The 24,106-nt window shown below is 35.3% G+C and overlaps 3 protein-coding genes and 1 long non-coding RNA gene across 6 annotated transcripts; 3 read left to right on the forward strand and 1 right to left on the reverse strand.

Moving 5' to 3' along the window:
- Positions 1-3,226: 3,226 nt before the first annotated feature.
- Positions 3,227-9,272, forward strand: LOC131003467 (succinate dehydrogenase [ubiquinone] flavoprotein subunit 1, mitochondrial-like). Its single transcript, XM_057929940.1, is given in 18 exon segments — positions 3,227-3,489; positions 3,817-3,953; positions 3,955-3,979; positions 4,383-4,470; positions 5,116-5,261; positions 5,324-5,483; positions 5,732-5,817; positions 5,914-6,006; positions 6,126-6,189; positions 6,303-6,446; positions 7,005-7,099; positions 7,101-7,193; positions 7,274-7,448; positions 7,536-7,706; positions 7,786-7,855; positions 7,969-8,089; positions 8,279-8,316; positions 8,839-9,272. Coding segments are annotated over 18 exon segments (1,896 nt in total). The 5' UTR covers positions 3,227-3,402; the 3' UTR covers positions 8,942-9,272.
- Positions 9,273-13,399: 4,127 nt separating this feature from the next.
- LOC131003468 (uncharacterized) lies at positions 13,400-17,169 on the forward strand. Of its 3 annotated transcripts, none has more exons than XM_057929941.1 (3): positions 13,400-13,626; positions 13,711-13,841; positions 15,823-16,823. In XM_057929941.1, the coding sequence occupies exons 1-3, from the start codon at positions 13,472-13,474 to the stop codon at positions 15,930-15,932; spliced, it is 396 nt and encodes a 131-aa protein (XP_057785924.1). In that variant the 5' UTR covers positions 13,400-13,471; the 3' UTR covers positions 15,933-16,823. The 3 variants fall into 3 exon arrangements, with proteins under 3 accessions (XP_057785924.1, XP_057785925.1, XP_057785926.1); XM_057929942.1 differs by lacking the exon at positions 15,823-16,823 and adding an exon at positions 16,837-17,169 and having other exon boundaries at positions 13,401-13,626; XM_057929943.1 differs by lacking the exon at positions 15,823-16,823 and adding an exon at positions 13,928-14,200 and having other exon boundaries at positions 13,410-13,626.
- A 3,280-nt stretch (positions 17,170-20,449) lies between these two features.
- Positions 20,450-21,300, reverse strand: LOC131003470 (uncharacterized). Its single transcript, XR_009094692.1, has 2 exons — positions 21,161-21,300; positions 20,450-21,057 (listed from the first exon to the last, which is right to left on the reverse strand). It is a non-coding gene; the product is annotated as an uncharacterized LOC131003470 (long non-coding RNA).
- Positions 20,587-21,359, forward strand: LOC131003469 (uncharacterized). Its single transcript, XM_057929944.1, has 2 exons — positions 20,587-20,871; positions 20,954-21,359. Exons 1-2 carry the CDS (start codon positions 20,747-20,749, stop codon positions 21,288-21,290), a joined length of 462 nt encoding a protein of 153 aa, XP_057785927.1. The 5' UTR covers positions 20,587-20,746; the 3' UTR covers positions 21,291-21,359.
- Positions 21,360-24,106: the final 2,747 nt, after the last annotated feature.

Below are 24,106 nucleotides of genomic sequence, written 5' to 3' on the forward strand. Positions count from 1 at the left end.
TTCCTTTTGGGACGTCCTCCAAATAGTTCCTCTTTCTTTCTTTCCATTTTTGGACAACTACCCCACCACTAATAATACTTTATTTATTCTTACTTTTCACTTTTTCACCATTTCCAATATTAATTATAACTCTTTTTCACATTTTCATCACTCCCAATACTAATTATAACATATTTTTCTCCACTATCAATATACTTTACCACTTTCCTTAAAACTCGTGCCGTCCCCAAAGAGGAACTTATTTTGGGGACGGAGGGAGTAATTGTATTAGAGTGGTGAAAAAGTGAAAAAGTGTTATAATTATTATTGGGAGTGATGAAAAAGTGAAAAGTAAGAATAAATAAAGTATTATTAGTGGTGGGGTAGTTGTCCAAAAATGGAAAGAAAGAATGAGGAACTTATTTGGGGGACGTCCCAAAAGGAAAAAGATGAACTTATTTCAGGGACGGAGGGAGTATTATTTTACGCATGAAAGGTATATTTATAAGTTAGAAATTAAACCTAACATTAAACACATTGATCAAGGCAGTTGGCCCAAGTTTCGTTACAAACAATTTTCGTCTTGAAACTAACACTCAAAGTTGGTGATTAGCGGGGCTGATCATCAAGGTTGACGATCGTGGGGCTAATCATCGAGGTTGATGTTTGGCAAGACTGAAGCGCTAACGTTGAGCTGGGCTTAAGCGCTAGGATTGAGCTGAAGTCCTAGGTTGTGTTGAAGCGCCAAGGATGTCGGAGCTAAAGATCCATTTTTATTTTATGCCGTTGTTTTTTTATCAAATACAATCAGCGTTGACTTTATTTTTTAATAGTTTTTCTCTTAATGTGATTTTTATTTATTAGATACAACCCAAAAGAAAGATTATAATATCATTCAAATCACATGTCATGCTATAATTTGGCTTATTTTGTCGAGTCAAGTCGAGTCTCGAGCTTTGTTTATCAAATACTTCGAGTTGCACAAGCTTAATCAAGCCTAAACAAAATTTTCAAATTTAAATTTATTTTAAAATATTTAGCTATTTTCTTTTGAAAGTAGATTATTTTTATCATAATAATATAATAGAGTTAAATAAATACTTAATACAACTATTAGTAATTATAGTATAATTATATTTTCAAATTAAACCATTTGACGATATAGTTTACGAGTTATCGAAGCGAATATTATTATATTTAAATCTGATTTTTTTAATTGATGAGCTGGAACAAATTTTTTATCGAACGAGCGTGGAATAATTCACAAGTTGTTTGGTTTGTTTATATTTGAATATTATGTACTGAAATAATGCAATTTAACATTATGATATTTTTGGAAAAATTCTTCAAGATTGGAGCAAAGTCATGTATGTTAATGTTTTATATTTTGAGTTGTGATGGGCGATATTTAAGAAAACTGGTTCAAATGCGTGAACTGAAAGTAGAAAAATTGGAAAAATGAGGAAAAACAGCATGTGGAAATAGTGGATGGGCCATAAGCCACGTGGCTAATTCCGTCGTGGCTGCAAACTCGTCAGCGCGTCCATTTCTCCATCAAGATTCAAAAGAGCCTCCACCAACCTCCGCTCGTGCCCTGCCCTTTTTTGTAAATATCTCTCTAAAATTGGATTGCTTCAAATTTTCTTTTATCTCAATATCTCCACCTATATTTTGACATCACCCCTCAATTACATAAATCGAAAAAAAGTTGTGCCTACGAACTCATCATTTCTTGCCTATTTGTGCGACCATATTAATCTTTTCGTTTTAGTTATGTGTATCCCACAGCATAAATGCTTTCTTAAAAAAAATAAGATCTGAACTTTTTCGCAATGAACAATAAGGTGTGTTCTCTTTAGATGAAATATTTTCAATATTTCCATTTTTTACATGTTTAGTATAATAATTTTTTTTCATATAAATTAAAAACTAATTTGGATATCTTTTATTTTTTTCTTTTCACTTAATTAATAATAATATTATCTTAAAATAGTGATGTAATAATATTATATACATTCTACTCCTTAATAAACATGAGGCAAAAGAAAATAATGTGATAAAATTTTTCTATTATTTTTTTTTCATCTCTTTTGAATTTATAAAACACACCTAATTGACTAAGAATGTATTTGATATACATGATTAAAAATGCTGTAATTAATAAAATTAAAATAGATACTCCTACATAAAAATTGACCGCACATAACACCCCCACCATGGCCCCCAAGCTCCATGGCGCCCACCACCGCACCTCACCCTCGAGCACAACACACAAAACCAACCTACCCCCGCGGCCCCATATTCTTGGTCTTGAACCGAAATCCCATGCATATTGCTACAACAACAAATGCTCACCCACTCCCAAAAGAGAAATAAACATGGTTGCACAATCCAACCCCTTTTCCCCGCGCCATGCCGATCGCCCAATTTGTCATAGGATATGACCGCCAAAGCCTCAATTCTTGCAAACCACAGGGGTATGGTGGACAAGGAAAAAATAACCATGAATTTGGATACATAATCATTGGAAGAAGTGATATTAGTTTTTGAGGTGGAATACTAAAATAAGGCCGAGCCTTCAAGTTGCGACGGGTCGACTTGTTATTTGTTAACTTATCTTGGCTACCGAATGTTGTTGATAGCAAGATTATTTATCTATGCTATTATACCTTATACTTTCTCCGTCCTCATAACATTTTTTAAATGACACGAGTTTTAATAAAGTAGTTGAATGTGTTGTATGGAGTAAGGGTCTCATTTGATTGTGAGTGTAAAACTTATCAAAAATAGAATGTATATTTTACGTGGGCAAACGAAAATGGTAATTAGATACTATCTCTCCTCCGCCAAAAGTATGTCACAATTATCATTTTAAGTGTTCGCAAAGAGTACGCACGTCACTTTCCTTTTTAGGACATGGTCCCACATATTTTTCTTACTATCATTTATCCTTACAAATATCCCTTATTTATAAAAAACTCACTTCTTATTTAATTTCAACCATTCATTTCAAATAATGGTGGGATATTTTCTTCACTATATAAAAATCACCAACCATTTTATTAAATTTCATGCCCAAACAAAATGTCATACTCTTAGCGGACGGAGGGAGTACATCATTTTATGATTTTATGAGGTACTAGGGTGAATGAGTTGCAAGCCTAAAATTTTCACATATTGGAGTGGCATTAATGTATTTAAGCAGACAACGGAGGGCATATTAGGATATTTAATAGCCATTTAGCACTCCCAAGAATTTAACAAATCTCTTTCTCTAGCTCCTCTCTCTCGACTACCCTTTCCCCTTCTCTACCATCTGCCCCAAGAATCCCTCTCTCAAACATAGTTAGCCACAGACACACGCACTAGATCAGCATTGATTTTCTTATTCGATACTCACGCTTATAGCGATATCGAGCAGAGATGTGGCGGTGCGTTTCCCGTGGCATCCGCATTCCTTCCTCTAAATCCACCGCCGCCGATTCCGTTCGCCGTCTATTCTCAACATCTGTACGTCTCATTCGCCGCTCCTCTTTAATCGTTCAGTTTTCAGCATTTCTGCGAAGTTGTTTCATGATAAATTATTTGCTTGATCCTTTTTTTTTTTTTTCCTTTCTGTTATTGCTGGATTTGGTTTTATTCTCGATGGATTAGCTGGGGGTTTTGAAGTTGGAAGTGTTTGATATTAGATGATATGTTTTTTGTGTTAGTTTATCCTGTTCTCGCCTTATCGGTGTGCTTGAGTTTAACTTGTTGGATTTGCAGTGTGTTCGAGATATTATTCCTTTTGTTCTCTTTGGCAACTGTATTTAATCTTTGTATTATGGTTTCTAACAGAGTGGAGCAGCGCCTTCATACACGGTTGTGGATCACACCTACGATGCGGTGGTTGGTGCAGGAGGCGCGGGGCTGAGGGCGGCGATAGGGCTATCAGAGCATGGATTCAACACTGCTTGCATTACCAAGCTATTTCCCTCGCTCCCATACCGTTGCAGCTCAGGTGATGCAACTCTTTCAAGCTATTTGTTCACCTTTTTCCCCTTGCTCCTAAACCGAGTGGATAAGTACCCCATGATAATTATTTCCTTCCCCATAGTTTGGATATGATCAAAGTTTTCAATGCCGAAACAGGATACAATTATTTACATAACAGTGCCAGAGAATTTTCGAATTAAGGCAGTTGCCTCTTTGGCTGGACGTGTTATACACGCATCATGTTCCTCTTTTTGCCCCTCCTCTTGGCTAGCCCCTCCTCTTGGCTATTTTTTTTGATAATTCTGATTATGATTTAACTTTCTGCTTCTGTTTAGTTCACCCTTCTCAATTATGTTTTGAATTATGTTGTATATTGGCCATGAGAATATTTTGTGTCTTTAACATCTATCTGTAAACAATTTTTACAGGGTGGAATAAATGCTGCATTAGGAAATATGACAGAGGATGATTGGAGATGGCACATGTATGACACAGTGAAGGGAAGCGATTGGCTTGGTATGTTGGTCCTTGGATTCGCTCTAACATGAAGTTTTTTCATTTAATCAAAAGCTCGAGTTTAGTCACTATCTCTAAAAGGACTTTTTTGTGTTGTTTCTTGATGAATCTAACATTCGTGCTTAGTGATGATATTACACTTGAAATGATCATATCTTTTCTTTTAACTGGATTACATCAAAACTATTTTCTACTTGAGAGATCTTTCAGGCTAATGAGTTAAGCTTGGTATCATAGACCTCTTCATGTGCTCTATTTGTAGAATCCCCAAAATTTCATCAACTTGCACAACTGTTATATGAATTGGGATTTCTGTACAATAGTTAATGAACACATTCTCTCGAGGAACTTCTACTTGTCTTTGGTGTATATTCTCTCAAATAGAGTATGCTTTGTAATGCCTTTTTGGTCAGAAGTAGAAAGAAGAATCAATATTGACAATCACCATTCTATTCTTACTGTATATTTTGTCAATAACCTGCGAAACGGATTTGGTGCTGTTTGTTTATTAAATACAATGTTCGAGTATTTAACCTGAAGTCTGGAAATTGTGAATCTGGGATTAGTTTATTACAATTTCCATCCTGAGTGATTAAAATCTCCTCTTTTTAATAATCTATGTGATGGGTGTTGTATTTACCCCAGGGGATCAGGATGCCATTCAATACATGTGTAGGGAAGCACCAAAAGCAGTTATTGAACTTGAGAATTATGGGCTGCCATTCTCCCGGACAGAAGATGGGAAGATATATCAGCGTGCATTTGGTGGACAAAGCTTGAATTTTGGAAAGGTATAATGTAACTTTTAGTAGAAGTACAGTTCCCCTGAATTTAGATGGAATATTTAAATGAGTGGTCTCTACTTTTTATAGGTGGACAAGCATACCGTTGTGCTTGTGCTGCTGATCGAACGGGACATGCTTTGTTGCACACACTATACGGCCAGGCTATGAAACACAATACTCAGTTCTTTGTGGAATATTTTGCCCTTGATTTACTAATGGGCAATGATGGTAAGTTTGACAATATTTCTTCAGTCTCTCTTCATTTATCATTTGCATTGGCATTGGCATTTACCTGTTCCTTTGAATGCACCTGGGATGGGTACTGGATGTCTCATATTTTCTTGTTTCTATGGGGCAGTGGAGATCCTCATTTAATTTTTCCGGATTTTGATTAGTTAATGGATTGTCTCATCATCCTATATTGAAATGCATGCATATTGATATAACATCAAATTGTTTCTCCTGGATACTACTAGGTAGCTGCCAGGGTGTAATTGCATTGAATATGGAGGATGGCACCTTACATCGATTCCGTGCTGCCTCAACAATTCTTGCTACTGGGGTAAAAAAAATCTTGCAAATGCATTTTAGGCTCACAGAAGTTCCAATATTTGTGGCTGCACCTGATGAAAGTTGATAATTTTCTTGTATCTCGCAGGGTTATGGTAGAGCATACTTTTCCGCTACATCTGCTCACACTTGCACTGGAGATGGCAATGCTATGGTTGCACGTGCAGGATTACCACTCGAGGTTTGCTTAATGTTATTTAATGCCACAATGTTGGATTGAGGGAGTTTTGGGAGGGTTCAAAGTTCTTTTACAGTTAGTAGAATTTTCTCTGACTAATGATGTTTGGTTTCTGCTTTCAGGACCTTGAGTTTGTTCAATTTCATCCCACAGGCATATATGGTGCTGGGTGTCTCATCACTGAAGGTCTATCTATTTAAGGCCTTGATGTTGTCCCTTTACATTTGGTATTTGTTTTGTTTCTCTTGATTGAGCTTGCTAGGTTTATTAATATTCTTCTCTTGATACACCACTGTCAGGTTCCCGAGGTGAAGGTGGTATTCTTAGGAACAGTGAAGGTGAAAGATTTATGGAACGGTATGCCCCGACGGCTAAGGATCTCGCATCTAGAGATGTTGTATCTAGATCGATGACTATGGAGATCCGGGAAGGTCGTGGTGTTGGTATGTAATCTAAGGATTGTGAGATGTTGATTTAAACTTCAAATTTAAAGATCTGTTTGTTTCTGTGTTTATCTAAAAATATCTAATGTTGCTTATCTTAGTTCCAAATCTATGTGAGAAAGGCAAGGTGTGCTTTTCTCTTTTCATTTTATAATAGCAGAGCTCTAAAGCAATGATCTTAGATTTCACACTGCTCACTGTCTACTTATGGTCAATATCCATAAATCTTTGTTGGGAGAATGTTCCCACAAAAATTGCCTGTCTTTTGAAGGCTACTCCTAGTATTTTCTTACAGTTTCAATCTAGAAATGTAGGCTGTGCTACTGCATATGCTGCTGCTGCTGCCAGAAGATCCATACAATATTCTATGGGTTTTTTCTAGAAATGTATGAAAATTGAAATTCTTGCTTGACAGTTCAGAAGAACTGATGTGTTGAAGCACTATTGGTTGTCATCGGAAATGTATGAGAGCATACATGAAGAATATGAATTTGATGCTCTTGCAAATCCACTGTCTTATTCTGAATCCTCAAACATCGCATTCTTGTCTTTCTACAGGACCCTTGAAAGACCATATCTACCTTCACCTGAATCATTTGCCTCCTGAGGTTCTAAAGGAGAGACTTCCTGGTATTTCTGAAACCGCAGCAATTTTTTGCTGGTGTTGATGTGACAAAGGAGCCAATCCCTGTTTTACCAACTGTCCATTATAACATGGGTGGTATTCCCACAAATTACCATGGAGAGGTAGAATTTGCTACTCGACATTGAGCTGATATCATGAATAATATGGATTTCCCTACAACTGATTGTCTGTTCTTTTAAAGGTGGTTACCATCAAAGGTAATGATCCTGATGCTGTTATTCCTGGTTTATTTGCTGCTGGGGAAGCTGCCTGTGCATCTGTTCATGGTGCCAATCGTCTTGGAGCCAACTCACTTCTTGACATTGTTGTCTTTGGTCGGGCTTGTGCAAATAGGGTTGCAGAGATCCAGAAGCCAGGTGACTAAAACTTTCTTGAACTGTTAGTTGGGCACCATATGGTTCGTGTTATTATATTTTCTGATACATGCAATTGTAATGTTACAGGAGCAAAACAACGACAACTGGAAAAGGATGCCGGAGAGAAGACCCTTTCATGGTTGGACAAGCTACGTAACTCAAATGGTACCCTTCCCACCTCAAAGATCCGGTTGAACATGCAACGGGTGATGCAAAACAATGCTGCTGTGTTTCGGACTCAAGAAACATTGGAGGAAGGTATGCGAGAGAGCAGAGTTTTCCTGATTTACTAATATTCAGTGCCATCAAGTATTCAAGTCATTTTTGTCACTTTCAGGCTGTCAGTTGATTGATAAAGCCTGGGAGAGTTTTCATGATGTCAAATTGAAGGACCGAAGCTTGATATGGTATTTTGTCTCTAAAACACTCCTTCTGCTTGTTGTACCTGCAGTTTAGCGTGGTTTATTTGCTTTATTTTCCTTTTTTGGTTAATTACTATTATTATTTCTGCAATTTTTAGGAACTCAGACTTGATAGAGACTATTGAGTTGGAGAATCTTCTGATTAATGCATGTATAACCATGCACTCTGCTGAGGCGAGGAAAGAAAGCAGAGGAGCTCATGCAAGGGAAGATTTTACGGTGAGCTTAAATTCTTTGGCTGACCTGTTTCCCTGAATTCTTTCAATACAGAAATAGTAATATGCATCAGTTGCATTCGGTAGCATGCTTCAAGGAGCCTTCTTCCTTGCCTTTCTGGTTGAGGATATTATTATTATTTACCCTTTTTTCATCTTTCCACTTAACTATTCCAATGGTTTCCCGTTGCAGAAAAGAGATGATGAGAACTGGATGCGACATACATTAGGGTAAGCTTTTATGTCCATCTTCTGTCTGCAGGATGTATAGATAAAACCTATATAACTTGTAAGGTTATGTAATTATACTTTGGCTGGATCAAGTGATGGTGGAATCAAATAATAGTATATGATTAGCTCACTGAAATAGATGCTGGAGGTAGGGTAGCCTCACATGCTAGTGTCTAGTGCAAATATTTACCAACCTGATGGTCCTGCTTGCTATTGCTATCCTTGATGTAGCTTGTGTCGTATGACCAAACTCAAGTTTTAGACGTTTACATGCTCATGTTTTCTAGAGGCTGTGTGCGCTTGTGACTGCTATCTGGTTTCATGTTTTTTGTAGTGCTCACTTTACAGTCACCTATATTTTTGTGCCTGATACCAAAGAAGTAGAAAGGATGGTGGGGGGCATCTGGTCCATGCAAAACATTCTTTATTTGATATGAAAGAAATGTTATTTTCTGATGTAGAAGCTCCTTTTGCCAAACAGCCTTTCCATATTGATGATGATACTCTGTATGTGGTCTGCAGATACTGGGAAAATGAGAAGGTTCGACTTGACTACAGGCCAGTTCATATGAACACACTTGATGATGAAATTGATACATTCCCTCCCAAAGCTCGAGTGTACTAGTGTGCTTGCTCATTTGTGAACAGAATTGGTAGCTTGGAAAATAGATTTCATAGCTAAGGTTAAGCTTTGCAATGATCAATAAAATGGCAAGATTTTTGTCAATAAGTAGCGCTCGCCCTTGCACTGGTGCTGTTGATTTGATAAGAGAAACCCTGATTCACAAAGCAGCGTAGCTCTTGTATCTGAAATGAGTAATTAAAACATTATAGTTATTCTATGCTTCATCCAAGTACATATGAGGTTGATTGGCTTTGGAAAGATCTTCGCTTGATGGCGCTTGATTTGTGATGATTTTAGTTATAAGAAAATGATGGGCTGATCTTACTTCTTCTGTGAAACTGTTCTAAACTTGGGTCATGTATTGTCCACTCTATTCGAGTTTCATAAGCTTTCGCTCGTATGCTTGCTGCCGATTGAGATGGTTTGTCTGTTCTGAAGTTGCAATTTTGTATGAAGAATTGATTTAAACAGGAATTGGAGAAGAGGTTATTGCCATTTTTTCATGAGTTCTCTACGTGAAAGTTGTAGTATTTCTGCTTGGGACGAATCTTCTAATTGATTTAATGAGGTTCGAGAATTGCCTGTTGATAGGCAATTTTAAGTATATTAATTGGTTTTGAAATAGTTTGTGCAGAGATTGGGTTGGGGTGCCATTGTGGTAAATATACTGTGATGAACATAATATACTATGATGGTGTTCAGGCTATTTGCTTAGGGTGTGTTTGTTTTGAGGTATAAGGAAGATATAAGTTTTATTAATCACTTTACATTTCATTTGCTACGACGTAATAAAAAATTTGTACATGTATAAAATTTTGGGCTACACCTTTTTTTGGGTTATGTACAATTTATTCTTATGGGAAGGTGTTATAATTTTATTTCTCCTTGTAAAGATGAATAGATATATTATTCAAAACAAATAAAATATAAAAATATAATTTTTATTTAAGTGATAAATTTATATTTTATTATATTATTCGTGATAAAAAAATTTAAACATATCCTTAAGCTAATAAACATACACTCCATCCGTTCACGAAAAATAGTCTCATTTCACTTTTGGAATTATCACATCATACCTTATCTACTATATTTAATTATAATATTTTATTTTTTAACTAATAATGTATTTTATCTATTTTTTTGAACTAACACTACACCTATAAATTATATTTTTATTCTACTTCAACAACTGAAAAAACTTTATTAAACTCATGTCCACCCTCAAACATGACTTTTTTTGTGGACGGATGAAGTACATAAGAAGTGTTAAGAAGCGGTGAGATTTTTCCAAATAAAAGTTGTTGAATTCTGAGGCTTGTTTCATAGGAGCGTTAGGAAATGGCATTAGTGGTTCGAGTTGATTCATGACTTAAAATCTCGAGTTTTAAGTCTACTAATGTCGTGTGCAAAAATCGAGATGTCGTAAACCATGACGAGATCCGAATCCAGGTAGATGACGCGATTGATGCATGATTCAAGAAGATCCACGAGGTAGTTTAGGGTGTAGTTGAGCGGCTGCTAGAGGAGCTCGAGATCAAATTCCCCACAATCTCCGGATTGAAATTGTAGACTTTGAACGTCAATTCGAGGAAAGCACGATAAATGCGAGGCCTACTAATTGTTTGATTGAATATGTTGAAGAATTCTGGCATCGTGATAAGTAAACGACCCTGTTTTATGTCATGTCATCTAAAAATTATACAGTGACATACGACAAGCCACATCGAGATTTTGAAGACTAAAAAATGAATGCATGACATTTTTGATACAAACTTGAAATTTAGAGTTTTAAAAAATACTTCTTATAGTTTGAGACATTTTTGATCGTTATCTTTTGTCATTTAAAAAAACAAAATAAAATTTACACGGTGGCATTGTCGACCTCAATTTTTGTGCTAGTTTTTTATATCGTGACTCGGTCTAGATCGAGTCATTTTTCTTTATTTTGTGTTGTTTTCTGTTTGGGAGGACACACTGATGAGGCATGGCTCGAGGAGGCTGGAATGGGCACAGCGGAGCACTTATCTGGGCTTTGGGAATGATCTGGAGACTAGCCATGTTAGTTAGAGTGTCGCAGTGTGGATAAACTTCAAGTAGAGACAGACATATGCCAACCGCTTAACCAGGCGTCATGGGTTAGAACAAACAGTACCGCTCATAGCAGGGGCTTCGCTGGTGCTGGGTAAGATGGAGCTAATTTCTAGAAATGATGTTGCAACTTAAGCTATTTATCATTGACCAAGAATCAGCCTAACTTCCTCTTAAAATCAAGCTTTCATCAATAGAAGCATCTCGGCGAAGATGATGACATGGCAGATAAGATTCCTACAAATCCACTTGTGATATGCAAAGAATCTAAATAAGATGAGCATGAACTAGTCCACGCAAAGAAGGACTCTGGGCAAGATGTGTTTGGCCAAGATGATGACGTGGTAGCTAAAATTACTACAAATCCGCTTGTAATAAGGAAAAAATCTAGATAAGATAAGTATGGAATAGTCCACACAAGGAAGCACTGTGGGCAAGACGTGTTTTGGCCAAGATGGTGACGTGGCAAATTTAGTCTGAATCGGAAGTGGATAAGGGTGAACGCATGTTCTCCCTTCAAAACTGGAAGATGATATACTTAAAGCCTTTATGATAAGGATGGATACGGGCGAGATAAGCTTCAAGCAAAGTTCAATCAAACCAGGAGAACCACACACCTGAATTAAAGAGCAGATTTTAGAAGAGAACCACACCAAATCCTTACCAATAGTTTTTCATTTTGGTTAAGCCCTTTGTGGCAAGACACTAGTTTAGTTTTTCGTATGTTTATTGCTGTCGGCGCTGGTGCTTGCCGTGTTTTTTATTTCCGTTCAATAGTAAATTTTCATTTTATTTACTTAATGTCGTCATTTACTTTTGTGCTTGTTATTTATTTTATATCTAGTTAGGTTTATAAATCTTGGCTGAGTGTGATGATATGAATATAGACTTCTAAATCCTAAGGTCGTCTTGGGCGTGAGAATCTGCATGTGTGTTCCCGAAGTGTTGGGCAAGATTCCAAAGTATCAAATTCAACTTGATTAGTTAATAGGCTGTTTATTAATTGAGTAAAATTGAATCACAAATAAATCAATGTTATAGGGTGAGTACGATCACTTTGCATCTTGGGAGTATTGCAGGCACAAGAGGTTTAAGTATACTACGGTCTGCCTTTGTCAATACCAGGTCTATCTAGGGCTCAATGCCTTTTGTTTAATTGCATGTACTGAAGTGTCCTCGATCTTATGTGGTTGATCAAGATGATTTTCTGGTATAGGGTGTCCCCTGCCTTTTAACACAAGTAAGGATAAATTTTATCATATAATGAAAGTACACATGACAAGTGAGAATAGGGGCACAAGTCATTGATGTTTTATAACTGGTAGACCTACATATCAGTGAATATCTTAGTCGATGACAAATCGAGTTTATATTTGTTGATTCATTGCATTGCCCAAGTTCTCCTTATGTTTTAATTCTTTCTTTTAGTGTTTCAATTTTTCTTGTTCTTTCCCTCTTGCCCGTGAGTAGTCACTTGAGACCATGAAAAAGTCTCTTGTGATGATACACCCACCTTCCTCCCCCCCCCCCCCATTTTTGAACGTGACAAAGAGACACAACTACACCAACTACATGTGGGATCGACCCTAACTTATTACTGGCACTGCTCCTGTCATAAGCAAGGAGAATATAAATTTATTTGTATGAAAGTGTAACGATAACTTTATTTTTTTTGAACGCACATCTTTTTCAGGCATTCGACGAGCCACGTCAAAATTTTGGGGGCTGAAAAAAATGAACGCATGACATTTTTGATAGAAACTTGATAGTTTAAGGTTTTAAAAAATATTTCTTACAATTCTATTCTTTATACCTAAAATAAATATAATATAAGATTTAAAGCGTTATTTACCTTAATTTTTTTTTATCTTCTATCTAAGAGAAAATTTCCTTCCATCATTCAGAGTAACATTTAGCGAAATGAAAGGGTTTGTATTTCAAAGTTTCGAAATTACAGATTTCTTTTAAGTTTGAGCTCGTCCCAGTGAATTGTATATTGCTTTTGCATATTCTGTGGATTATTAAACAAAAATGGAGTTTACTCCAAAATATATATCTAAGAACTAGTAGAAATCAAAATATTTCATTGTTAGGTTGGATTAATGGCTAGATGTTCATATACATATAGGAAAATATATATCAATCGCTAGATTGAACCTTCTGAAGAGAAATATATTAAAAAAAAAAACAGCATAAGAGCTAATAATACTGGAAAAGGAAAATCGTTTGCTAGGACTATGCCTACTCCATTTAACAATTAGGTATATAACCGAACTGAAAGGAAAGCCTCTAATCCTAGATTTGCACACGACCCGGATCACCCTTGTTCATTTGGCATTCATATTTAACCATCTATCTCTCTCTATCTCTCTATAAAATATGGTTTTTTGCATGATTTCATAAATCTTATGCGATATTAAAAGATTGAAGGTGAAAAGAATGTTGAGATTACTGAGTGCACACCGCTTGTCATATTCTTTACCAAATTATATTGTTGGAAAATCATCCAACACTAGATTTGCACGAGCTGCATCTGGGTCGGACAAATCACAAACATCAGAAAAAACAGACCAAGATAAAGATGCCAAATCCGGGTTAGTCCTATCATATATATTTAATTCTTATATATAACTAGGTGATATATAAATGGAAATGAAAATAATATATTGCATATATAGGGCTAATAAACCTTTAACTGGAGGAGGCTACGCCAAAAGGTCTGATGAAGAAGGTTTTGGAGCAACATATGGGGGTAATCAATCCCTCTCCAAAGATGATGAGGATAAAATTGTTCATGGAAACGTCCCTGGTATGCTACACACATATGTTAGCTTCTCTATTTCTGTTTCATACATTTTGTAAATATGATTTTTATTTTTTGTTGCATGAGTGAAGAGTATGATGGGAACAAAAAGAGTTCATGAGATGAAGAAGGAAAGAAATACACGCATTGCAGAGAGAAAAGATGCGCTCCTAAAGGCGGAAAATTATGAACATTCGTACAAATACATATATATTTTGAACATTCTTTTACGTTACGAAAAGATACGCTCCTAAAGGCGGAAAATTCCGTCGTTAAAATCAAATTTTCCATTGTAAATTAAATTGTTAATGGAATTAACGACAACTAAAAGACGTCCTTAAATCTTTTATTGTACTGTTCACATACGATAAGAACTTACCATTGTTAAAATTCACGATAGATTGGATGACATGTGATTATGTCATTAAAAGTCACGAAGAATATACAACATATTAACGACACATCTAACCGTCATTGCATGACATGAACGAATATCATCTTGTCATTAATAAAAGTTTTTTTGCAATAATTTTTAATTGTATCCATCGTTATGTTGTTGCAATACAAAATTAAATCATTATATTTTATTAAAAAGCATCATTGATCCGTCGTGAATAAAATATATAACATTTTATTTTTATTAAATCAGTCTTTGAAGCATTGCTCAATTTGTTTAAAAATTGTTATTTAATACTCTCTCCGTTCCTAAAATATGTTCATCTTTTTCCTTTTTGGAACGTCCCCCAAATAAGTTCCTCTTTTTTTCTTTCCATTTTTGGACAACTACCCCACCACTAATAATATTTTATTTATTCTTACTTTTCACTTTTTCACCACTCCCAATACTAATTATAATACTTTTTCACCTTTTCACCACTCTCAATACTAATTATAACATATTTTTTTTTCACTATCAATACATTTTACCACTTTTCCTTAAAATTCGTGCCGTCCCCAAAGAGGAACTTATTTTGGGGACGGAGGGAGTAATATTTCCATCATAAATGTGCAGGAAAAATTATTTTTTAAATAGTTTTTATTTTAAATTTATAAATTAATCAATGAAATTGAAATTTATAATATACATTTCCAATATAGATAAATCAAAAATTTATAGAAATATAAACATAAATATCTTAACAATAACGTACAAATGTATCGGTAATAACATACAAACTGAGTATATATCAACTATCTAGGGAATATGGGGGTAAACATGCTCATGTAAGAGGTTTTGAATAAAATCCACTGAGCGTTTGCACCTGGAAGAACTACATAATACAAGTGAGTTGTTGTTGCTGCATCTCTGACTATCAGGTATCCATTATGGCGTCCTTCTAAAATGTCTCATTCAACTCAGCTTGGATTGCAGCATCTATCTTGTTGCGCTCTTCTATCTCAGCCTAGAGTGCAGTCTCCCCTCGACGCATCTCCCTCATCTCAACCTGCACTCCTTATGTTGTGTCTATTGTAACTTTGCCTTGAGTTGTGCCATTTGAGCGGAGACTGTTGTTATTGTTATAGAGGGGAACTAAGACATGTTCTTTGATTATGTGCTTGAGCCACCAACAGAAAACACCTATGACATCATGCACAGTCCAAGTATGCGTCTCTTAGGGTCTAACGTCACCACCTCCTTATAAATATAGTGCACCTTGTGCAGGGATATCTCATCCCTAAGTAGAGCGTAACTAATCGACATGCTGCTATACTTCTTTCAAACCATAAAAGCGCACAAATGAGAAATTTATAAAATAGAATTACACAATTAATTTAAAATTATTTATCTAACTTACGCCTTGCTCACGTGCCCACCCATCCTTATAGTACATCCTTAAAAAGGTATCATACATTGCATATACCACGAGAATGTTCTTCTTTCGAGCTTGTAAATGATGTATATTAAAGAGTTATATTATTTCAAAGTTAATATGTTTAAGGAATATACATGATTACAACAATTAAACTAATTAACTTAACTTATTAGATGCTCAGCGTGGTCAATCGTGCTATGGATGCCTTCATGGTGAATGGATATCCATGTACCTAGACCAACAGGCTCAGATCGGCGATTCTTGCTCGCGTGCTCCGACTTAGCCTTGAATTTAGACGTTAATCGAAATTTCTGACAATGAGAGGTGATGTCAGGATGAAGGAAGTTCATGAGGATTCCATTCATGACATTCTTCATCATTGTGTAGATTTAATATCTATATGCAATCTTAGCTTGAACAGTCCAGGCCGTGCAGATAATCGATGTGTTGTAGAGTTCCTCATCCTAAGAGAAGGCTTTCTACAACATGCCAATTTGAATATAATGTTTTAGTTAACATTATCTAAAAAATAAAATTAAATAATATTTTATATACCTCGAATTTGGCATAATATTTGTTTATAGAGTTGGATGATAGCTTTTTCCAACTAGTGCCATTAAGATCAACCAACTCCTGGAAATTTCAGGGGCGGAGCTACCTTATAGGTTAGTGGGGCAATTGTCCCTCCTAATTTTTTTTTAGTATATGTATATATGTATAATTATAAAAATATGTATATTTTTGCCCCACCAAAAATTTGAGGAAAAGGGGGCAATCATGTATGATTGGCAAATGGACTTAACAAAACTTGATTCCTCTTTTTTTTGGTCATATACCTTACAGAGAGAGAAGATACAAATAAATAAATAAAAGATAATAGGAAAGAGAAATCGTGGTTATCTTTTTCCACAAGTTTCCTTTTATCAAAAGAAAATATGAAACGGTATGCTCTTATTATAAATTACCGTATTTTTACTTTAGGTTATGCTCTGTCTCTGTCTGTCTTCTACTGTAATGAAAACGAAAAAAAAAAAAAATATTCATCAACAAGTTGAGAATTCTTTCATCTTCACAATCGATTTTTCAACTTGAGGATTACAAGGTATACAAAATCAACTACTTTCAATACTTTTTTTTTGTTATTAAATAGTATTGTTAAATTTTTTAATTAATTTGTCATCAAATAGGAATGGACAGATTTATTATCAGAAAATCATCAAATACGAATGAAGAGGCAAGTCAAAGAGAAAAAGTTCCTCAAGAACAAGTTCCCGCCATTCAATAGTGGAAAGAGCTTTTTCTGCCATGAAGATTGTTAAAAGTCGGCTTCGAAATCGAATGTGTGATCGTTGGATGAATGATTGTTTAGCTACTTATATTGACAAAGAAATTTTTGAGACAATTGACAATGAGCTGATATTACGTCGCTTTCAGAATATGAGTAATCGTAAGGAATTATTGTAAAAATATTTTAGTATTATATAATTTTTGTAAAATTTATTTAATATTTTTTTTTATCATGTTTTGCCCCCCCTGTCTTTAGGGGCCTGGCTCCGCCCCTGGGAAATTTGTTGTAACTTTCCATTGGATAGGGTTAGTTAGGGGTGGTAAAACGGTTCCGGTTAATCGGTTTTAACTGTAACCGAACCGAAAAAACCGGTTTTCGGTTAACCGATAATCGGTTTTTATCGGTTCGGTTTGGTTATCGGTTAGTGTGTTCATCACTAATCGGTTTAACCGGTTAAACCGATTAACCGGTTTATTTTATATTAAATTAATTAATTTATATTTTAATATTTTAATTTAAATAATACATTAATATTTCAAGTATCTATAACAAAAAATTTGTTCTAAATTATTATAAGTTATGAGTTGGTGCAGTGGATAAGACCTTATTCTTTCTTTCAAAGGTTAAGAGTTCAAATCCTATTGAACACATTCTACAAATTTGAATTTTTTTTAAATAAAAACCGGTTAATTCGGTTAACCGGTTAACCGAATTAACTGGTCAAATTCGGACAAATTGAGAGATCGTGGATTAATCGGTTTGATCGATTAACCGACTAACCGGCCCGGTCAATCGGTTAACCGGTCCAATAATCGGTTCGGTTATCGGTTAGGGAAATGGCCCTTTGATGAGGAGTGATATGTGCAGAGTAGAGAAAGGATACAAATCAGAGGAATCATCCTCATCAGAGGAGTCATACTGGTCAGAAGAATCATCCTCACCAGAGGGATTTCATCCACCAGAGACAACTCATACTGGTCAGAAGAATCATCCTCACCAGAGGGATTTCATCCACCAGAGGGATTTCATCCACCAGAGGAATGGCTCTTGCCAGAGGAATCGTGTTCGTCAGAGAGGTCGCCCTCGTCAGAGGAGTCACCTTCGCCAGAGGAGCCACCTTCGCCAGAGAGGCCGTCTTCGCCAGAGGAATCATCTTTCGCCAGAGGAGTCACCCCCGCCAGAGAAATGCTAGAAGGCGCGGGAAGAAATCCCGCGTAAAGACGAAGTTACTGTTGTACCCTCCGACCACGCAAGGAGCATGCGTGGATAATGATTTTACATTTTTACCCTCAATTGTAATCTATAAATAGACCTCAGCTCATGTATTACCGGCACGTTATCTCATTTTTTCGAATATAACAGTTATTTTCTCCTTCGTGCAAAGTTTCCGATCACTTTACTCCACTCGTTCCACTAGGTATAGTCCATACTTTACATCTTATAGTTTAGGTGTTGGTTCATAATTCACCACCCTTAATCGGTTCCGGTTAACCGGTAAATCGATTCGGTTAAAACCGAACCGATCGGTTTACCAGCCCTAGGGTTAGTCGATCTCAGAAAGGATTTGAACTCCCTAACCCCTTAATCGGTTCCTTGTTTATTCTGTTGGGCGTCGTCATGCATGAGATACTAGTTGATGGTTTATTTACAGGTAAGGGGTCTCCCTAACCCCTCACCCCTCGGGTGTTTGTTCTAAAAAAAATAAAAAAAATCTCGAAAGCTAACCTCTTCTTTTGGAAGGCAGTCGACATTTCTTTGACAGCAAGATTAAGGCTCATAATTAACATTAATTATCAAGTTATTATGGTGATTACTATAATTAACAATAAATTAACACAAAAATAAAAAAAAATCACAAAATAATTAGGTTTATACTAATCTCACAAAATAATTCACGCAAATAGCGATGGGCATGCAGGCGGCAACGGGTGCGTCGACTGATGAGCCTAATTTTTGAGCTTTTTTGTGTCTTATTTTAAGTTTAGATCATGTTCTTATTTTTTTTTTGTGGATGATACACTGATGAGGTAGGGCACACGTAGAATAGAAACGGTCACAATGAAGCTCATTTAGGTGGGAGAGAGTGAGTTGGGATACAATTGAACCTCAAGATTAGACTAAGCTCATGACTTGAATGATGTGTGCTGAAGACAAAAATGAAGCTACTTAAGTGATGGCATCAAGACCTATATGAGTATTGCACATAACTCAAAACTTCACAGGTCGGCTCGTGCAAAAGGCGGAAGACAACGACCCCACGAAGAAGGAGGAAAAAATGAGAAGGTATTGTGGCTAAGAAGGTGACATGGGGTATTTCTATCCGATTCAGAAAATGATAAGTGAGAATTATCACTCCCTGCAAAATGCGAAAGCAGATCAATTTTGACCTTGCCGATAAGAATGAATGTGGGTAAGATGTCGGGGAATCGGATAAGATCCCTACAAATTCATTTGTAATAATAAAATGAACTGGATAATATAAGCATAGAAGAGTACGTGCAAGGACTCTGGGCAAACTATATTTCACAAAAGTATGGGTGTAATTGAACCGAACCGAATCAAATAGTGGTATGCTCAAGTTCGATTTATTTAATATCGAGTCGAATCCCGAACTTTGTTTACCGAATACTTTGAGGCTCACGAGCTTAATCGAGTCTATACGAATTTTCTAAATTTATATTCATATTGAAAATTTTAATTTTTTTCTTTTGAAAATAAGCTATATCATTAAAAATAATAAAATATATTAATTATTTTCTTATAATAAATAAAGTTAATTAAAGATTTAATACATTATTACTAATTATTGCAGATAAATATAAGTTATACCCCGTCGACCTTACCTCTTGTGTTGGTTTAGAGCCCCCGAGCTACTTTATGGTTCCACAAACTATGGGTTGGACACTGGTATGTGGTCACTTGGTTGTATATCTTCAGCGTTTTGGGTAACTTGACCGAGGAGGTTTGGCTTGGTTGTGTACATCTTTCGGACTACAACATAATCTCATATAGCGAAAAGTGGACACCTCGTTGACCACCTCCACATGCCCCAAGCTCATGTGTAAACTCCTTCTTCTCCTCGACGACCATTATTCATTGTTGCGTGCGACTTTTTTTTTTATCATATCTCTCCCATTTGAACTCTAATTTGTGATCTGTTTGTGCTCAAGAATTCGTATCGAGATGATATTTATACAACTTTCGTCCAGACCATGTTTCCTAATTCAGCTTTAATATTTCTGTAAAGTTCATTAAAGTATGATCAAGTATTACATTTCACAAGAAAAAATAATTCAAATACGTACAAAACAACCATCAAACACTTCTCTGTAAAGTTGACATGATAAGAATATTAAAATTCAGATAAAATTGAGTGTTATCAATGAGATGAATATAACACTAAAATCTCGAGGTTGTCTTAAACGTAAGAATCTGCATGTGTGTGACTAAATTGATTGGGTTAATTGAAATATAATCTAACACATTTTTAATTAATTAATTATTATTTAATTAATTAAAATTATAAAATATATATAATTACTGTGCGTCTTGCGAGTCTCAAAATATCGTAGATCCGACATGCTGAATTAGATTACTAGCTATTTGCCTGTGTCTAAAATGGTTGGTTAAAATGATTAACTTGGATAATAGAACGTAAGGATAGGCATAGGTGGGGAAACAGACGTGGCAGCTTCCAACCTGCATGGCGTACACGTGTAAGCTTCAACACTCCTCTCCAATTACTTATAATCTCTTTAATTAGCGATCGATAACAAAAAAATTAAGACGAGACACAAGGCGAGGGAGTAATGACATCCAACTTGAAGCCGGCGTATGCATACACGGTTGTGTACGTGAAAGATGTGGCCAAATCTGTCGACTTCTACGCCAAGGCCTTGGGCTACAACGTCCGCCGCCTCGACGATTCTCACAGGTGCATCCATCATTAATTTCCTTCATCTTAATTTATTAATTAATTAATTAATTACAAGATTCTATATCATCATCGTGTTTAGATGGGGGGAGCTGGAGAGCGGCTCCACAACGATAGCGTTTACGCCGGCGAAGCAACATGAGACGGACGACCTCACCGGGAGCGTCAAGATCCGCGACAGAAATCCTGTGGAGGTTTGCTTTGATTATGACGACGTCGACGCCGCTTTTAAGGTATGTATCTTTAAATCTAATAATACAATTAATCTTGATCATGATATTGGTGATACCATTACAGAGAGCGGTGGAGAATGGGGCGGAGGCGGTGGCCAAGCCGGAGGAGAAAGAGTGGGGCCAGAAAGTGGGGTACGTGAGAGATATCGATGGCATCGTGGTCAGGCTGGGAAGCCACGTACGTAGCTAGATAAATACTGTATGTAATCTCACCTTAAATAAATAAATTAAAGTCAGCAGCTTTTTACCGTCTTATATCATAAAACTAGAAAATGGATCTAAAACGAAACTCAGATCTAATTACATATATGATATATATATCTCAAGCGACTCTAAATTCTAAGCATCACGCTGGCTGAATCGATAAATACAAGTCCAAATTGAATACACATATGACGAAAATGATTGAAGGTGATGATAAAAAGTTAGAGTTCTACCATCCTTGGACGGGCCAACGGCGATGGGGGTCAGCAACCCAGGAAGCCTGTCTTTTGTTGGGCGCCGCTCTCGGGCTCTGCGCGGTTGTTTCTTTCTTCCTGAAAGAAAATAGGTTGAGAAGAGAGCGCCACCGCAATTTGTTTGTGCTGCGACGGTGGTTGTCGGTGAGGCGCATCGACTGTGAGAGCCTCTCGTACCTGGTGACGCGTGCCACGTCGGAAGCCACCAATGAGCTGCTGCACCGCCGCAACGACGAGCTTTCCTCTAGTCGGAAGCTGCCGGAGAAGATGTCCATTAATTCTCAATGTCAACTGTTTTTGGGATGCTTTTGATGTTTTATTGTGTAAATTCCGTGGTTGTTGCTTCCATATTTATATAATGTTTTTGAATATTAATTTCTGAGTTGACGTAGTGGATACTAATTAGTTTCTAGGAAAATTGAGTTGGAAGGGGGGTAGGCCAAAATAATGCCGTGTAAATTGATGTAGCTGATCAAGTTGACTCCCTTATCATATCAATATGTGAATCTTTGGAGTGGAGCAAATTAATTTTCAAGATTTACAGTAGTTGGTATTAAAAACATGTCTCCAACTCTTGCTGCTTTTCATAAAATGTTCTATATTTTTATTTTTTCTTAAAAAATTCTCATATTTTCAGCATATTTTATAAGATATTTTGGCACACAAAATTTGGTGATCAAAAAATGATTTATTTCGTCGAAGAAAAATTTAGTGATCGAAAGATGATTCATTTCGTGGAAGAAGTCTTCAATTTAGTGGTGTAGGATTTACAATTTCACTATAATAAATACAATAAGAGTATTTTGATTTGTGGTCATCAAATTTTTCAAGTGGTATATTTTATATAAAAAAAAATGTAATCGGGATTTTCTAGGAAAAAAATGAGAGCTCCAGTTATTTTATGGAAATATTGAAAGAATGAAAGTTCGAGATATAAAATGTTAATGATCCTAAAAATAATGAAAATAAGAGTCATCTTCCTTACGAGTTTCCACCAAAAAGGCGTCCTTTTTATAAACTCAACTAATCCACTACTATTGGTTTCTTTATTTGGTTGAGTTCCAATCAGAGGTTAGGTTGTTTGGTTTGAAGTTATATATAAAAATATGTACAACTTTGCTACGAGTCTGTCTCTTCATCAGTTTCGACGTGTTACCAACTATTTAATATAGGGATGGACCAGAAATAAAATGAGTATGATTATAGTAAGAATCTTATTTATCTGATTATCAAATTCCCCCAGCTTGCAATTGGTTACAACTTCTTGTGAGCATGATTAATATATGTAAGAAGACAGCTAGACATCTACCAGAGTCATGGCATGAGTCCATCGCATCACTAAACACGGGTTTAATATTATACTTTCACATCTATATATTATATAAAAGAGCAGTTCAACGGCTACTTTTTCCCGCCACTAAAATCATGATTAATTGAATTTTTAAAATAACTGAAAACAACTTTAGTTGACCAATTTTTGTGGGGTTTGAATTCAAATTATATTTGTTCTGAAATGCAGAATTTGAATATGCGAAATTTTTTAGTTGCTAAAAATTTATTGTATTTTGACGGTTACTTTTATAAGCCACGATTTCATTAGTTCCACTAAGGCACTATACATATAAAATTAATACCAATGAAAAATTAACTGAAATAAACTACATCAATGAAAATTAAACGGTTAATTAAAAATCAATAAATGTAGCATAAACTATCATCCATAATTACATCAGTTAGAACCTGTTAGAAAATTAGATAGCACGATTTAATAAAAAAATTATTAAATAAAAAATATTGAATATTTATAAATAGCACCTAAACCTCAATTACTCCCACTACATAACATAATGGGCATGTTTGTTTGTCAGAAAAGTAATGTGAATTGAGATTGTTATTCCGTGGAAAATGAATTCTAATTATCCAGTGTTTGGAAACACCAAAACTAATTGCTAGGATTATGAATTTGTATCATTAAATAAATATAATTAATCAATCTTTATATATATAAAAAGCAAAGTAAATGTCAATAAATTTAATTTAAAGGGTAATTTTGGAATTGAAAAAAATTTACAACCCACGATTAAATAAGAAAACGTTGATTACCATCTATATCTATATTATATATAAAAAGGGAGTTCAACGGTAATAATTTACCGCCACAATTTAAAGTTTAGTTATTAAAGAGACATTTCAGCTATAATTTAGGAGATTAGTTATTAAAGAGAGATTTCAGATATTTACGTTCATTTGCAGTTTTCTAATTTATTTTCTTCATTTTTTATTTCAGATATTTACGTTCATTTGCAGTTTTCTTATTTATTTTCTTCATTTTTTTCTCTTTCTTTCTATATATATAGTTTTTTTCAAACATCTTATAATTTGGCTAATAATGAAATATACAATATATATATATATATATATATATATATATATATATATATATAGTATAAGCTTTAGTTTGATATATCATAGTATAAAAATAGATTTAAGATGAGAAAGTTATCAAAGTAAATTGAAAAATTTTAAATTTACATACCATTACAC

The sequence above is a fragment of the Salvia miltiorrhiza genome, unplaced genomic scaffold (genome assembly GCF_028751815.1).
Source record: "Salvia miltiorrhiza cultivar Shanhuang (shh) unplaced genomic scaffold, IMPLAD_Smil_shh original_scaffold_217, whole genome shotgun sequence".
NCBI classification, from domain to species: domain Eukaryota; kingdom Viridiplantae; phylum Streptophyta; class Magnoliopsida; order Lamiales; family Lamiaceae; genus Salvia; species Salvia miltiorrhiza.

Bases quoted from the DNA above. Each gene is read 5' to 3' on its own strand.
- LOC131003468 (XM_057929941.1), top strand. From the start codon at position 13,472: ATGTTGAGATTACTGAGTGCACACCGCTTGTCATATTCTTTACCAAAT. The intron at 13,627-13,710 runs GTTAGTCCTATC...TTGCATATATAG, and splicing joins GATAAAGATGCCAAATCCGG to GGCTAATAAACCTTTAACTG. The intron at 13,842-15,822 runs GTATGCTACACA...TTAACTTATTAG, and splicing joins TGTTCATGGAAACGTCCCTG to ATGCTCAGCGTGGTCAATCG.
- LOC131003469 (XM_057929944.1), top strand. From the start codon at position 20,747: ATGACATCCAACTTGAAGCCGGCGTATGCATACACGGTTGTGTACGTG. The intron at 20,872-20,953 runs GTGCATCCATCA...CATCGTGTTTAG, and splicing joins CGCCTCGACGATTCTCACAG to ATGGGGGGAGCTGGAGAGCG.